General features: G+C 42.2%; 1 protein-coding gene across 4 annotated transcripts in view; it reads left to right on the top strand.

Annotated features, from left to right (window-relative positions):
- ALDH18A1 (aldehyde dehydrogenase 18 family member A1) overlaps positions 1 to 14,472 on the top strand; it is a 42,173-nt gene that overhangs the window by 5,771 nt on the left and 21,930 nt on the right. Inside the window, exons 3-7 of one of the 4 annotated variants that reach the window (XM_086680486.1) lie at positions 5,900 to 6,120; positions 9,600 to 9,749; positions 9,840 to 9,944; positions 13,572 to 13,724; positions 14,144 to 14,234. In XM_086680486.1, the coding sequence (XP_086536612.1) occupies positions 5,900 to 6,120; positions 9,600 to 9,749; positions 9,840 to 9,944; positions 13,572 to 13,724; positions 14,144 to 14,234 (720 nt within the window). Of the gene's footprint in view, positions 1 to 5,899; positions 6,121 to 9,599; positions 9,750 to 9,839; positions 9,945 to 13,571; positions 13,731 to 14,143; positions 14,235 to 14,472 lie in introns of all 4 variants that reach the window. The other 3 variants (XM_086680484.1, XM_086680487.1, XM_086680485.1) reach the window with 3 other exon arrangements.

Here is a 14,472-nt window from a genome sequence, read left to right as displayed (position 1 = left end):
CAATTTTGTGTCCAGATTTTTCTGGATTCTGGAGCCCGGTGTTCACTGACATGATAAGCAGAAGAGCAGAAAAGAAATAAGAAAAGCAAAGTTAGAAAGTATGTACATGTAAACACAGAAGGAAATGGAAGGCCAGGAAGGGAGATAGAAATCCTATCAGGGTCCCCTCTTGTTCAGGCCTGGAACACAGGCTCATTGATTGCTGAGCATCAGTGCATAATGCTGAAAGGGTAGCTTACTTCTTTTCCCTTGGTGTATGGTGTGTGGCACTTTTGAGGAATATGGACAACTTTCTTCTCACCCCACTCCAGACACATGTACACACACACACACACACACACACACACACACACACACACACACACTCAGTATCCCCTCATTCTAACCAGGAGGAGATGGCTTTTCTGAGGAACCTAGGGCCCTAAAGGTTGCTTAGAAGATGGGAAGAGATTACCCATCCAGGGTAATCTTAGATTTTTTTCTAACTAATCAAGGCCTTCGTCGTCCTCAGTATGGACCCTAAAAAGTGTGATACTCTAGAACATAAAAAATGCCCCCAGGAAGGGTAGGGTCAATCTGGCAGGGTACAAGCATTGCTGAACAGGAAACCCAAAAAGCCCTGGATCCCACAGAACTGTCCCTGGTGCTAGAATCCACTGGATGTGACTGAGCTTGTCTGGATGTGCTTGAAACCTTATTCATAGTTGTTTCCTCTTGTTGAACCTTGTCAGCTCTGATCGGCTGTGACCCACTTGGCTGCAGCCAGAATGACCCTTGACCGCCTGGCACCAAGGTGTGCTGGTATCTCTGCTGATAAAGATTGTGGGTCAGGAACCTTTTTCATGCTAACCTGGTCTGCTAGATTGTGATTGGTTTCTGCCATTTGATCACCTGGACTGACAAGCTTGTCACTACCTGTGTCCCTAAGGTACCCTCTTACGCTGCCCCACCCATGCTCAGCACTCTCCAGGACCCGATAAGCTCTTCAGGGACAGGAAAGTAAAATGGCTATCGGTCCTAGTCCTGATAGCTATCAAAGGGTTGCATGATACTTGGGTGTAGCCCAGAGCTTTGTAAATAGTCGCTAATGATCCCGGATCCACACCGAAGAGGAGTAAGTCTCTCCCTCTACCACCCCCTGTCTATAAGTCATTGAGGCCAGAATTATTATGTGTACAGCTTTTAAGCTTAAACCTAGATGTATATGTTGCTTGTGATAATATCCCTGGAAACTGAGCCACAGTACCTGTATTGGTGAACTCAGTGAAAAAAGGGAACTCTGCACAGAACTTAGCCCCAACACAAACCAGCCCTGCAGTCCCTGGGACTCCCACAGCAGGAAGAGACAACTCACCTGTGAGTCCAGTAAAGTGCTGAGTCCCAGTTCTATCCCAGAGGATGGACCTAGTGAGCAGCTTTGTGCCAGGAACTAGACTGCAAGCTGTTGTGAAAAAAGACCATATTGGGGCGCCTGGGTGGCTCGGTCGGTTAAGCGTCCGACTTTGGCTCAGGTCACGAACTCGCGGTCCGTGAGTTCGAGCCCCACGTCGGGCTCTGTGCTGACTGCTCAGCCTGGAGCCTGTTTCAGATTCTGTGTCTCCCTCTCTCTCTGACCCTCCCCCGTTCATGCTCTGTCTCTCTCTGTCTCAAAAATAAACAAACGTTAAAAAAAAGTTCTTTAAAAAAAAAAAAAGATCATATCATCTTGTATCTCCACAAAGCTGAAGCATAATCACTTTTAAAAATGGTAATTTAAGAGACACAAAAAAGGACTCTTTACTGCTTCATTAAAAATGTTCATTCTAAGATTTGTGTGTGAAGGAAGCAGAGGGGAGGAGAACACACATGATCTTCTGGTCCACGAGAATAAGATTCTGCGCACTGTACCCACCATTGTTACAGCATAGAGAAAATGATAGAAGTCATATTATAGTTAGAGAAGTTAGTGGTCAGGAGTTAGAGGTAGTGGGTCTAGAGATATCTGGGAAATCTGTCAATGTAAAGGAGGGCGATAATGGTTGATTCGAGTGGAGTAAGTTACTTTGCAATAGTACCATTTTAGAATGGTCCAAAAAGTGGCTTGGAATGATTACTATAGTAATCCGTTCAAATTTTTATGAATTGCGTGTAATGACAGAGAACTCTTTGAGGAGGAAGTGCGTAAAGTTTAGTCCTGTTGAGGACCTCTATTACTCATCTTGACTTCCTTCTTGTAATCAAGGAGTCCCACCAAGAGAATGTCCATTTGCTGTGAGTAAGACCACCCATCAGCAAGGCTTCATTTGCCTTTCTGCCTGTGCACTCATTCTTCTTTATCAGTTACAGTTAGGTCAGGTGTGCATAATAGAAAATCCAAAATTAAAATGGCTCAAACAGGATAGAAGTCTGTTTCTCACTCTTTTTTTTTAAAGGTTTTTTTTAAGTGTATTTATTTATTTTGGGGGGCAGGGTGCAGAAACAGGAGAGCGAGAATCCCAAGTAGGCTCTGCACTGCCAGCACGGAGCCCAATGTGGACCTCAGACTCATGAACCGTGAGATCATGACCTGAGCTGAAGTCAAGAGCCAGATGCTTAACCAACTGACCCACCCAGGCACCCCTAAAGATTTTTATTTTTAAGTAATGTCTACACCCAATGTGGGGCTCAAACTTAGAACCTCGAGATCAAGAGTCATATGCTCTACCAACTGTGCCAGCCAGGCATCCCTCTCTCTTTTGAAAGGAACCTGAGGTTCTCTAAGAAGGGAGGCAGTCCAGGGCTTTCAGAATAGCTCTGTGAAATCATTAGGCATCCACACTTCTCCTTTTTAGTTACTCCAAAGTTCTTGATGTTTTCCTTACAGTCTAAAATTATGTTGGAGCTCCAGCCTCACACCCGTGTTCTAAGCAGCTGGATGGATGAAGGGAAGAAGGAAGCACTTCTCTTTTGAAGGAAATTTCTAGAAATCCCCATAACATTTTCATATGTATCTCATTAACCAGAACTTAGTCACATGGCAATGTCTAGCTGTACAAGAAAGTTTGGGAAACATAGTTTTTTGACTGGTGGCGGTGCTCTGCTCAAAGTCTCTTAATTTGTGAGAGGAAGGGCTAATGGGTAATTATTAAGCAGCCAGGAGGAGGAGTTACATCTGTGAGAAGTGGGGAAGGGATTCAGTGCTTGCCATTCAGCTCTTACTGCTTTACTTTTTTGACTTTATGCAATATATGTGAGTGTGTGTGTGTATGTTTGTGTGTATGTGTGTGTGCAATATTTGCTTCCTTAGAAATCCTGTGTAGTGTTGCAAGAAGAAAGAATCAGGAAAGGATTGCTTAGAAGTGGATATCCAAAGGGATTGAAAGTGTCTGACTCCAACACTCCTTGTCCTTTAGAAAGCTGTCAGGTTTTTTAATCATTGTTATAGACACCTAAAATCAGGCTACCATGTCGGAGAGAAAATTTATAGGTGGATTGGTTATGATTTTTTACCACTCATACCAATTACTTTTTTTTTTTAATTTGTTTATTCTTTAATTTACATCCAAGTAATTAGCATATAGTGCAGCAATGATTTCAGGAGTAGATTCCTTGATGCCCCTTACCCATTTAACCCGTCCCCCCTTCCACAACCCCTCCAGTAACCCTCTTTGTTCTCCATATTTAAGAGTCTCTTATGTTTTGTCCCCCTCCCTGTTTTTGTATTATTTTTGTTTCCCTTCCCTGTTTCATATCTTAAAGTCCTCATATGAGTGAAGCCATATGATATTTGTCTTTCTCTGACTAATTTTGCTTAGCATAATACCCTCTAGTTCCAGCCATGCAGTTATAAATGGCAAGATTTCATTCTTTTTGATTGCCAAGTAATACTCCACTGTGTATGTGTGTGTGTATGTATGTGTGTGTGTGTGTGTGTGTGTGTGTGTGTATACACACACACACACACACACACACACACCATTTCTTCTTTATCCATTCATCCATCGATGGACATTTGGGCTCTTTCCATACTTTGGCTATTCTTGATAGTGCTGCTCTAAACATTGGGGTGCATGTGCCCCTTTCAAACAGCATACCTGTATCCCTTGGATAAATACCTAGTAGTGCAATTGCTGGGTTGTAGTGTTCTGTTTTCAATTTTTTGAGAAACCTCCACACTCTTTTCCAGAGTGGTAGCACTAGTTTGCATTCCCACCAACAATGCAAGAGGGTTCCCCTTTCTCCACATCCTCACCAACATCTGTTGTTTCCTGAGTTGTTCATTTTACCCATTCTGACAGGTGTGAGTTGGTATCTCATTGTGGTTTTGCTTTGTATTTCCCTGATGATGAGTGATGTTGAGCATTTTTCATGTGTCGGTTGGCCATCTGGATGTCTTCTTTGGAGAAGTGTCTATTCATGTCTTTTGCCGATTTCTTCACTGGATTATTTGTTTTTTTGGGTATTGACTTTGATAAGTTCTTTATAGATTTTGGATACTAACCCTTTATCTGATGTGTCATCTGTAAATATCTTCTCCCGTTCTGTCGGTTGCCGTTTAGTTTTACTGATTGTTTCCTTTGCTGTGCAGAAGCTTTTTATTTTAATGAGGTCCCAATAGTTCATTTTTCCTTTTGTTTCCCTTGCCTCCAGAGACGTGTTGAGTAACAAGTTGCTGCGGCCAAGGTCAAAGAGGTTTTTGCCTGCTTTCCCCTCGAGGATTTTGATGACTTCCTGTCTTACGTTTAGGTCTTCCATCACATTTTGTCCGTGGTGTAAGAAAGTGGTCCAGGTTCATTCTTCTGCCTGTCGCTGTCCAGTTTTCCCAGCACCACTTGCTGAAGTGACTGTCTTTATTCCACTGGATATTCTTTCCTGCGTTGTCAAAGATTAGTTGGCCAGACGTTTGTGGGTCCATTTCTGGGTTCTCTATTCTGTTCCATTGATCTGAGTGTCTGTTTTTGTGCCAGTACCAATTACTTTGTTCTTTAATGTCTTTGCTAGTCAGGCTCACTCTCTTTTTTATAATGGTGTGATTTCTTTAAAAGCACGCTTTTTTTTTCCCTGATGATGAAAGCAATGTGTTTTGTTGCTTAAATTTGAAAGACATAGATAAGAATTAGGAAGAAAATTAAAATCACCTGTAATTTAATAAAAAATAAAAACATTAACGTTTTGATTTATTTTCATCTTTTTTCCATGCATTTAGACACGTAGGGGGAACTAACGTATCATGAGCGTTTTCCTATGTTATTAAAAATTCTTACAAAGTTCATTAATCCTTCTGACTTTTTTTGGTGTTTACTCCACTTGTGATTTTTCCTATTATGTATAACACTGATGAACAGGCTTGTGATTAATCTGTCTCCATCTCCAGTTGGTCTCTTAGAATAAATTTAAAAAAATTTTTTTTAATGTTTTATTTATTCTTGAGAGAGAGAGAGAGAGAGAGAGCATGAGCGAAGGAGGGGCAGAGAGAGAGCGGGATGCAGAATCCAAAGCAGGCTCCGGTCTCTGAGCTGTCAGCACAGAGCCTGACACAGGGCTCGATCTCACAAGTGGTGAGATCATGACCTGAGCCAAAGTCGGACGCTCAACTAAGCCACCCAGGCACCCCAGAATAAATTTTTGAACTTACAATTACTGCATCAAAAGATGTGAACATTTTTAAGACTTTTGATACATTTTGCCAACATGTCTTCAGGAAAGATTGTTTTGTTTAAACTCTTCACAGTGTTTGAGTGTATCTGGGACCTGTACTGGGTGTAAACTCCACACAATACTGGAATAAGAACATGCTGGATATACTGCCTTTTGATATACTGATTTTACTCCATCAAGAATGATAAAGCTATTTTTTTGGCTAGACTGATTAATATTGTATATTTATCTTTTTAACGAGAAGTTATACATTTCTCTTTTTGCTCGCATTTGACTTTGGGAGCTACAGACCGTGTCCAGCCTTCAGCCATCAGACATGTTCGTTCTTGGAGCAACATCCCCTTTATCACTGTCCCCCTCAGTCGTACACATGGCAAGTCTTTTGCCCACCGCAGTGAGCTGAAGCATGCCAAGAGAATCGTGGTGAAACTTGGAAGTGCCGTAGTAACCCGGGGGGATGAGTGTGGCCTTGCACTGGGGCGCCTGGCATCTATTGTTGAGCAGGTAATTGCCAAGATGGAAAATTCTCGTGAACAAAAATAATAATGGAGTTTTTAAGCTCTCAGTTCAGTTTTGTTTGTTTGTCTTTTTCAACCCTGACTTTATTCCCAACCCACCCTAACCATCAGTTCAGGTTTATCAGCTTGTGAAAGTACTCTGAGTGTAATAGATTTAACACAATCTGAAAACTCCCTTTGCCAGTGAAGATACCAGTGGACCCAACATCCCAGGGCAAGCAAAGGGGGATGTCAAGGAGTAAAGTTGATTTCATGCATTTCATGGCCTCAGGCTTCTTAGTGATAAGGAGCTGTACATGTCAGTAATTCTTAATTCTGCCTGCACATTAAAATTGTCTAAGGGGCCTGGCTTCACGCTCAGTCTCTGGGGTGGGGCTCAAGCACCTGGATTTTTAAAGTTCCCTGGGTGACTAACATGTAGTCAGGGTTGAGTATCCAGATGGATGTTGAGCTTTTTTTTGTTCCTGTTTTGCTAAGCTTTTTTTTTTTGTTTCTGTTTTGCTAAGCCTTTTATTATTTAATTAGGCCAATAATATTGAAATAAATATGAGCTATCATTGCAAAGATTTTCCAAGTTCAGATATTTGAAAAGACTTATCAAACTCCACAGAGATACTCACATAAGACTTTCATTTAAAGGCAAAGGATATAAGGCAGCAAGAGAGAGAGAGTACAAGCAAGCATCAGGTGTCCAAGAGACATCTGTGCACAAGCCCCCCAAGGTATTTATTTGCACAGTCTGTCTCACATCGAATCACAAAGAGATCTTTATACAGGGAATCTTACTTAACCTTTGGAAGGGCTCCAAGCAGAAGTTTCCATTGGGGATTTTATGTCCCACTGACTATGCCAATAAGCCAGGCTGACTGTAGACTATCAGTAAAGAAACTGACCTTAGGGGTCGACATGGGACTTTTAGACTTTAAACATCACATTGCAGATCCACTACCTATCTTTGCCAAGAGCAGGTATCACTAAACTTTTCTATAGGAAACTTTTTCTACAGAAGGCCAGATAGTAAACATTTTAGGCTTTATAGGCCAGATGGTCTCTGTCTCAAATACATGTCTCTACCATTGTAGCACAAAAGCAACCATAGACAGTATGTAAATGAATGGACATAGCTGTGTTCTAGTAAAAAGTTTATTTACAAAACCAGGTGCAGGTGAGATTTGACTTGCTGCGTATAGTTTGCCAGCTCCTGACCGAGAGTCAAAAACCAGACATCCAGGCATTACGGAGATAAAACTAGAACTTTTTCATTCTATCTGTAACTCAACTGTGTCCTCCATGACCCTATTTTTAGTTTTTAAAAAACAATTTCTCTGATGAGTTGGTGACTGCTAACTAAAACTTGATGGAATTTTCTTTTCAATATTTTTTGTATTAAGCAGTTTTATCAAGACAGCCTCTCAGATTTAGTCCATCAGATCAATTCAGTTGAACAGATATGTATAAAAAGGCTACATTGTGAGAGACTTCACAGACATGTAACTGTTATCTCTGCCCTTGGGGAGCCAGAATCAGGACTTCCAAAGCACTTAGGTGATTGTTCAAGGCAGTAAGTAATCAAGCAAGTGGGCCCAAATCTTTATTGATGTTCGTATCTTGCAATCTTTGGCCAGCCAGTGGAGGCCACTTTGTTGGCTCCTGAGTCTGTCTATCATGGTCAGATGCCTTGGATAAGACAGTTGACTCTGCATATTAGTAGTGCCCTGATCTAGAAAGCCCTTCCATGAGGTCTGTGGGTATCTGGCGACCTAAGCAAATCATTACTGGAGTCTTCCCACTGTTTTCATCAAGTTTCTCCTCTGCACAATATCTTCAGTCTGCTTTGGAGACCACCACAATTCCTCTACATGGCTTCTTGCCTAATGAAATGATCCACTTCATTTCCCATTCTCCCTGGTGAGACCACCACCACTTTCAGGCTTACTTCCTCTCTGACCCACCAACATGACGTACTCATTCCTGTCCTTGTCCCCCACCTGGAATTCACTCATAGAGCCTCCCCTTCCTTAGAATCACACAACTCCATAGGCACCACTCACACTGTGCACTTAGCAGCAGGGAACATTTCCCCTCTGTTGGTGCAAATCCTACCACTCATGAAGGCTCAGGCTTAGTACCAATTCTCCTAGGAGGCCTCAAGAATAACTACACTCTCGTTTGAACTTCCCATCTCTGGTCCCCTCAGTCATTTGACAAGCTAAAAAAATTGGGTCAGTGTGAACACTGATCAGATCTTTTATATATATGTGTTTCCTTAATGTTTATTTGTTTTTGAGAAACAGGGATAGAGAGGCAGAGGGGAGGGACAGAGAGAGAGGGAGATAGAATCCCAAGCAGGCTCCATGCTGTCAGCACAGAGCCCAATGTGGGGCTCAAACTTACAAACTGTGAGATCATGACCTGAGCTAAAACCAAGAGTTGGACGCTTAACTGACTGAGCCACCCAGGCACCCCTGGATCTTTTATATTAAAGAGTTAATTGAAATGTTTTAGGTGACAGTGGTTTTTTTTTTGGAGGGGGGGAGGCTATGCATATATATTCCCTGTCTTTTAGCAATTACAGTACTGCTGAAATATTTATAGATGAAATAATATAGGGCCTGGGATTTCTTTGTATTAAAATAATGGGGAGGCTACCTGTAAAGGCAGTACTAGAGAGTGGGAAATTGCCCTGAGAAATAGTTGTTGAAGCTAGGTGATGGGTACATGGGGATTTATAAAACTGTTTTTACCACTATGGTTAAGTATGAAATTTTCTACTATAAAAAGTTATTTTTTATAATCATGGTTTATCACAGGTGTTTGTGAGTTTCTGAGCCAGCTTATAGGGCTCAAACATCAGGAAGAATGGACATGTTAGGAATATGGACTCTATTTGCAGCTTGAATCTTTGATTCTTTCAATGTAGATCTGTCCAAAGTAGGGAACAAAGTGACCACAGCTAGTTCTAGGTAGACAAAACAGGACAAGGTCAGCATCTGTCCCTGCTTTAGCCCAAGGGGACTCATAGGGATCAACATACGACAGAGCCTCAATCTCCCAGGTTATACCTTAGAACCTAAGAAGCCATTTGCTAAGTTTACACTGCAATTCTTAGACTTCTTTTTCTGGAACAACTAGGCCTTCTGCATTATAGATTCCAACAGATACCATCAAGTTCTGTGGATGTCAAATCTGCCTGCACACCAGAATCTCCTTATTAAAAATTTCTGATCTCTGCTACCTCCTCATCAGATTTGAGGCAGCATGTAGGAATCTGTATTTTTACCAAACAACCTGGGTGATTCTTCCACAGCCAGCCCAGCTGGTCCATAAGCCAGCATCTGGGATCCACCCAATTGTCTGTCTACCCTACCTGAGTCTCTTGTGCCGGTAAGGTAGACTCTACCTCTCTGAAGAGAGGAAGGAGATGATAACAGTGATTTGTGGTGCCTTTTCCTTCGTCGATGTCAGGTGTCAGTGCTACAGAATCAAGGCCGAGAGATGATGCTGGTGACCAGTGGAGCCGTGGCCTTTGGCAAGCAACGCTTGCGCCATGAGATCCTTCTGTCTCAGAGCGTGCGGCAGGCCCTGCACTCAGGGCAGAACCAGTTGAAAGAGATGGTGAGTGGTGCTTCCCCACACCCTGTAACAGGGGTCTGCAGGCCTCCTTCCCTCACTCCCAGTCACACCATATCTATTTGTGTGTTACAGGCAATTCCAGTCTTAGAAGCACGAGCCTGTGCAGCCGCCGGACAGAGTGGGCTGATGGCCTTGTATGAGGCCATGTTTACCCAGTACAGCATCTGTGCCGCCCAGGTGAGAGACTCACCTTTTTAGAGAGGTGTGGGGCCCGTGAGAGTGATTGCCGTGGAGCAAGAGGGTGATGAGCGGGGGGCTCTAGAGCCAGACTGCCAAGATACAGTCTTAACTCCATCACTTGTTAGTTGGGAAACCTGGAGAAAGTCTTTTGGTCTAACTTTTTTGTGCTTCAGTCTCCTCATATGAAAAAAAGAAGATAATATCAGTGCCTACTTGAGAGGGTTTTTGGAAAAAGCTAATGAGAAAATCACATGGAAAGCATTTAATGTAGTGTCATTCTCAGTAATTATTAGTACTTGTTATGGTACTAATAATTCTTTTTTTTAATGTTTTTAATTCATTTTTGAGAGAGAGTGAGCAGGGGAAGGGCAGAGAGAGAAGGAGACAGAATCAGTCGGAAGCAGGCTCCAGGCTCCGAGCTGTCAGCACAGAGCCCATCATGGGACTCAAACTCCCTAACCACAAGATCATGACCTGAACCGAAGTCAGATGCCTAACCGACTGAGCTACCCAGGCGCCCCTATACTGATAATTCTTCTAGCTATTACTCTAAGTGCTTATACTTTTCCTGAAGACAGAAAAGTTAGATGTCTTTATTTCATGGGCTTCTTTGACTTCAGGTGGCTTGCCTCTCTTTGCACCTGGTTGCCTTATACAATAAATTTCTAATAAGCACTGAAGGAAAGAAAGATGCTTTTGGTGGGTTTTCATTCATTCAGCAAATATTTGTTGAGCACTTACAGTGTACCAAGAAGTATGCTAGGCATTGGGGATACTGTGGTGAACAAATCAACCATGGTTCCAGTCCTTATGGAACTTCTACATTTTTAGTGGTTGCTCCAAATGTTCTAGAGCCTTCTTTCCACATTGTACTTCTTCAGTTGTATTTTTAATCATCGATACAACTACATACTAGAAACATGTAAATGTTACAAAGCAGCTAATAGTCACTTCACAAAACAACTGAAAAAATTGAACTCCCCAAATTATTATCTTCAGACACCTTTGCTGCTTCTGATCCCACATTTACACAGATGTTATTTGACATAGGTGATGTTATATGTATATATCCTCTCAGGTTTTGCTCTTTCATTTCCTGCTGCTCTTCTCTTTCTCCATAATCTTCACAGTGTTATCCACAGTGATGTTGTGGTATTGTGCCAGAATGTCCTTGAGCGAAGTGAGCTGAAACAGAAAGTCATGGACTTGTCCACCTGTTGCCTATAGCTGAGGACCCCACTGTCCTGGATTTTTTTTTTTCCTGTTAGTATGAATACAATAGAAATCTTCATTTCTGTCACCCATTATTGTCAGCTCTCTTTTCCACAATCCAATGACAGTTTCAGTCTTTAATGTTTTTTATAAGTGCCTGGGGCCAGATGAGGAAACTTAGGTCTAGGATCTGTGCTTTTGTTTTTTCCCATGTATGATGATTTTTCAGGTTTTTTGGTTTGTTGTAATGAAAGTAGCTTTAAAAGTCACTGCATGTCAGCCATGGCTTCCATTAACATTGATGTGGAAGAGTTCTGTCCCCTCCATTCCAGCAGGCATCCATCCATGGGCCCTTCTCTGTCACATGTTTGCCTTCCCTGGGGATCTTACTGCAAGAAATCTTTGCCCTTTGTACTTTCTCCTATGGTTTCTTGTTGTCTTTAGTAATCCTGTTGTAAAGACCATTATCAGTGGCTTTTGGAAATCTCCACTAAGTTGTTTGTCATGGTAAAGACTTAAGTACAGCAGCTTATTTTTTCTTCATAGAAATGAAATTAATGTGCATCTTAACAGACTGCCCTTCTCCACAGACATACTTCTGTCTTTAGGGCTCTTCTATCCCTTTTTTGTTAAACTATTTGAGCAACAAGTATTTTCACTGGACTTTTATACCTCCTATTTGCCTCTCCTACACACATTTACTTTATCATTTGACCTTTCACCTGCATGGCTAGAATCTATATGTTCTGTTTGACCCAGTCCTGTTTTTCCTGCAGGACTGGACTTTCCTGAAAAGGAGTTCATGATCTATTCTTACAAAAGATGTGCCCCATTCCACTTTCCCCAAACCGTCAACAGTTTTGTTCTCTAGCTCAGCAGCTCATGAAGGGCCTGACATTTCTAAAGTACTGAACAAATTTTGAGTGAGTGAATTACTTCCTTTAGTCATGTTACCATTTTATCTTCCTCACCTACATTTTATATGTCATTAAGGCTGCTGTTATCTTCTCAGTTCCCATAGCCAGACCCTAGCTCAGGGCTTAACCATTCCCACTGTTACTGTTTGGGTACCTTATCTCTTGACAGTCTGCCTGCAGCCTTTCCTTCTTCAACCTGCCCTACATTGCAAGAACCCTTCTTCCTTAAACATTTGAAGGATTTCATTGAAACATTGATTTATGAGTTTCAGGGCTTATTGCCATTAGTTTCTTGCTGTTGTTCTCAGTTACCTTCTCTCCTGCTAACTATTGCCTAATACTCTGAGGTAAGCAAGGAAGCAGAGCTGTCTGCCCACCCCCATACCCAGCTCGCCACTGTACCTTTGAGCACCTTATGCTCATCCCCTGTGCTGAACTAAGTTACATCCAGCTCTTCTTTCAGTTTGTGACTGAAGACTCACCTCTATAAATCTCTCCGACCAATCCCACATGCTCAAACACAGTCTGTGTTAACGGCACCAGTGGTCAGTTGCCGAGCAACAGTGGCCACACAGGCCTATTCCATTTTGTCTCATACACTTCTCCGAACAGAGCAAACCATTCTTTGACTCACTCACCAAATATTTCAGTGCCTTCTGTGGCCAGCCCCTGAATCAGATGCTAGATACAGAGATATTTTAGCAATTAATCACTTCCCCCAAAGTGTATCTCTCTAGAATTCATACATTAATTATAATGTTTATTTATTTATTTTGAGAGAGAGTATGCACATGTGCAAGCAGGGGAGAGGCAGAGAGGGCTAGCAAGAGAATCCCAAGCGGGCTCCACGCTGTCAGCACAAAGTCCAATGTGGGAGTCAAACTCACAAACCATGATGACATCATGACCTGAGCTGAAATCAAGAGTCAGATGCTTAACTGAGCTTCCCAGGTGCCCCATAAAGTTCACAGGTTAATTTTTTTAAATTTGTTTTTAATGTTTATTCATTTTTGATAGACAGAGAGAGACAGAGTACAAGCAGGAGTGGGGCAGAGAGGGAGAGGGAGACATAGAATCCAAAGCAGGCTCCAGGCTCTGAGCTGTCAGCACAGAGCCCCATGTGGGGTTCGAACTCACAAACCATGAGATCATGACCTGAGCTGAAGTCAGATGCTTAACCGACTTGAGCCACCCAGGTGCCCCTTATAGGTTAATTTTCTTAATCCTGTAAATGGAAAAGATTTAGTAGCTCTCTGAGAATTGAAGTACTTTTATAAGAAGTCTTGAGCATCCTTTAATATCCCAAGTGATTAATTTTTCCCATCTCTAAAAGAATTGGATGAGCATCCAAAGATGTGTGCTCCATTCCGATGTGTATGGGATCCAGAAATCTAGAGTTTAACTCCTCTCCTGTTAGCATTTTTTGTATGTCACTGCTAGGAAGTTCGTAATTTTCCTCCTTCCTGCATTTCTGGATGCATTTAATTACTTTCAGATTTTGGTGACCAACTTGGATTTCCATGATGAGCAGAAGCGCCGGAACCTTAATGGGACACTTCATGAGCTCCTCCGAATGAACATCGTTCCCATTGTCAACACAAATGATGCTGTCGTGCCCCCAGCTGAGCCCAATAGTGATCTCCAGGGGGTAAATGTGGGTAAAATATTCCTAAGGGTTGAGCATGCTGGAGACTAACACCACGCTATGCTGCATGTACTAACACTGGAAGTTTGGCATAAACAAGATGGAAGGATTGGGAGAGAAGCTGGCCTCATGGAGCGGGGGCTACATAAGCTCTTCTGAAGTCAGGGGGTCTCATTCAACAGGGTGAGGTGCAGTAGTGATTTCGGATGGTGCTATGAGCGTGGCTTGTGTGTGCCAGGTGCATGTTTGGAAGTGGGGTGGCCAGGAGGTGCAGTGTTTTGCAGACAGAGGGGGCCTACAAGAGCTGTCATCTGTGCATTCTATCATTAACTTTGCCTGCCAGAACCTAGCAGAGTGCTTCTGTGAATGTCTTTTTGAACTGCATAGTTCACTCACTTAATGACTTTTTACCTGCATTCCAGGTTATTAGTGTTAAAGATAATGATAGCCTGGCTGCCCGTCTGGCTGTGGAAATGAAAACTGACCTCTTGATTGTTCTTTCAGATGTAGAAGGTACAAAGTAATGCCTTTTCCTTTTATCCAACTTTTGTTTTAAATACTAAATGCGTGAGCACATGAATTCCCGTCTTTGTTTGAGTCCTTCTGATTTTTTAAAAATATAGACCCTTATTTTCTGAGCCATATGGTCTGACAGAGGATTTTTATGGCTCAAAGAAGGTGGGGGAGTCTGGGAGATGCAGTTTGAATGCTGAAATGTTGGCATTTCCAGGCACTTTTGTTTTTTTAGAAC

The sequence above is a fragment of the Puma concolor genome, chromosome D2 (genome assembly GCF_028749965.1).
Source record: "Puma concolor isolate L17-30 chromosome D2, mPumCon1.1.hap2, whole genome shotgun sequence".
NCBI classification, from domain to species: domain Eukaryota; kingdom Metazoa; phylum Chordata; class Mammalia; order Carnivora; family Felidae; genus Puma; species Puma concolor.
This window is presented reverse-complemented; position numbering and strand designations above follow the sequence as displayed.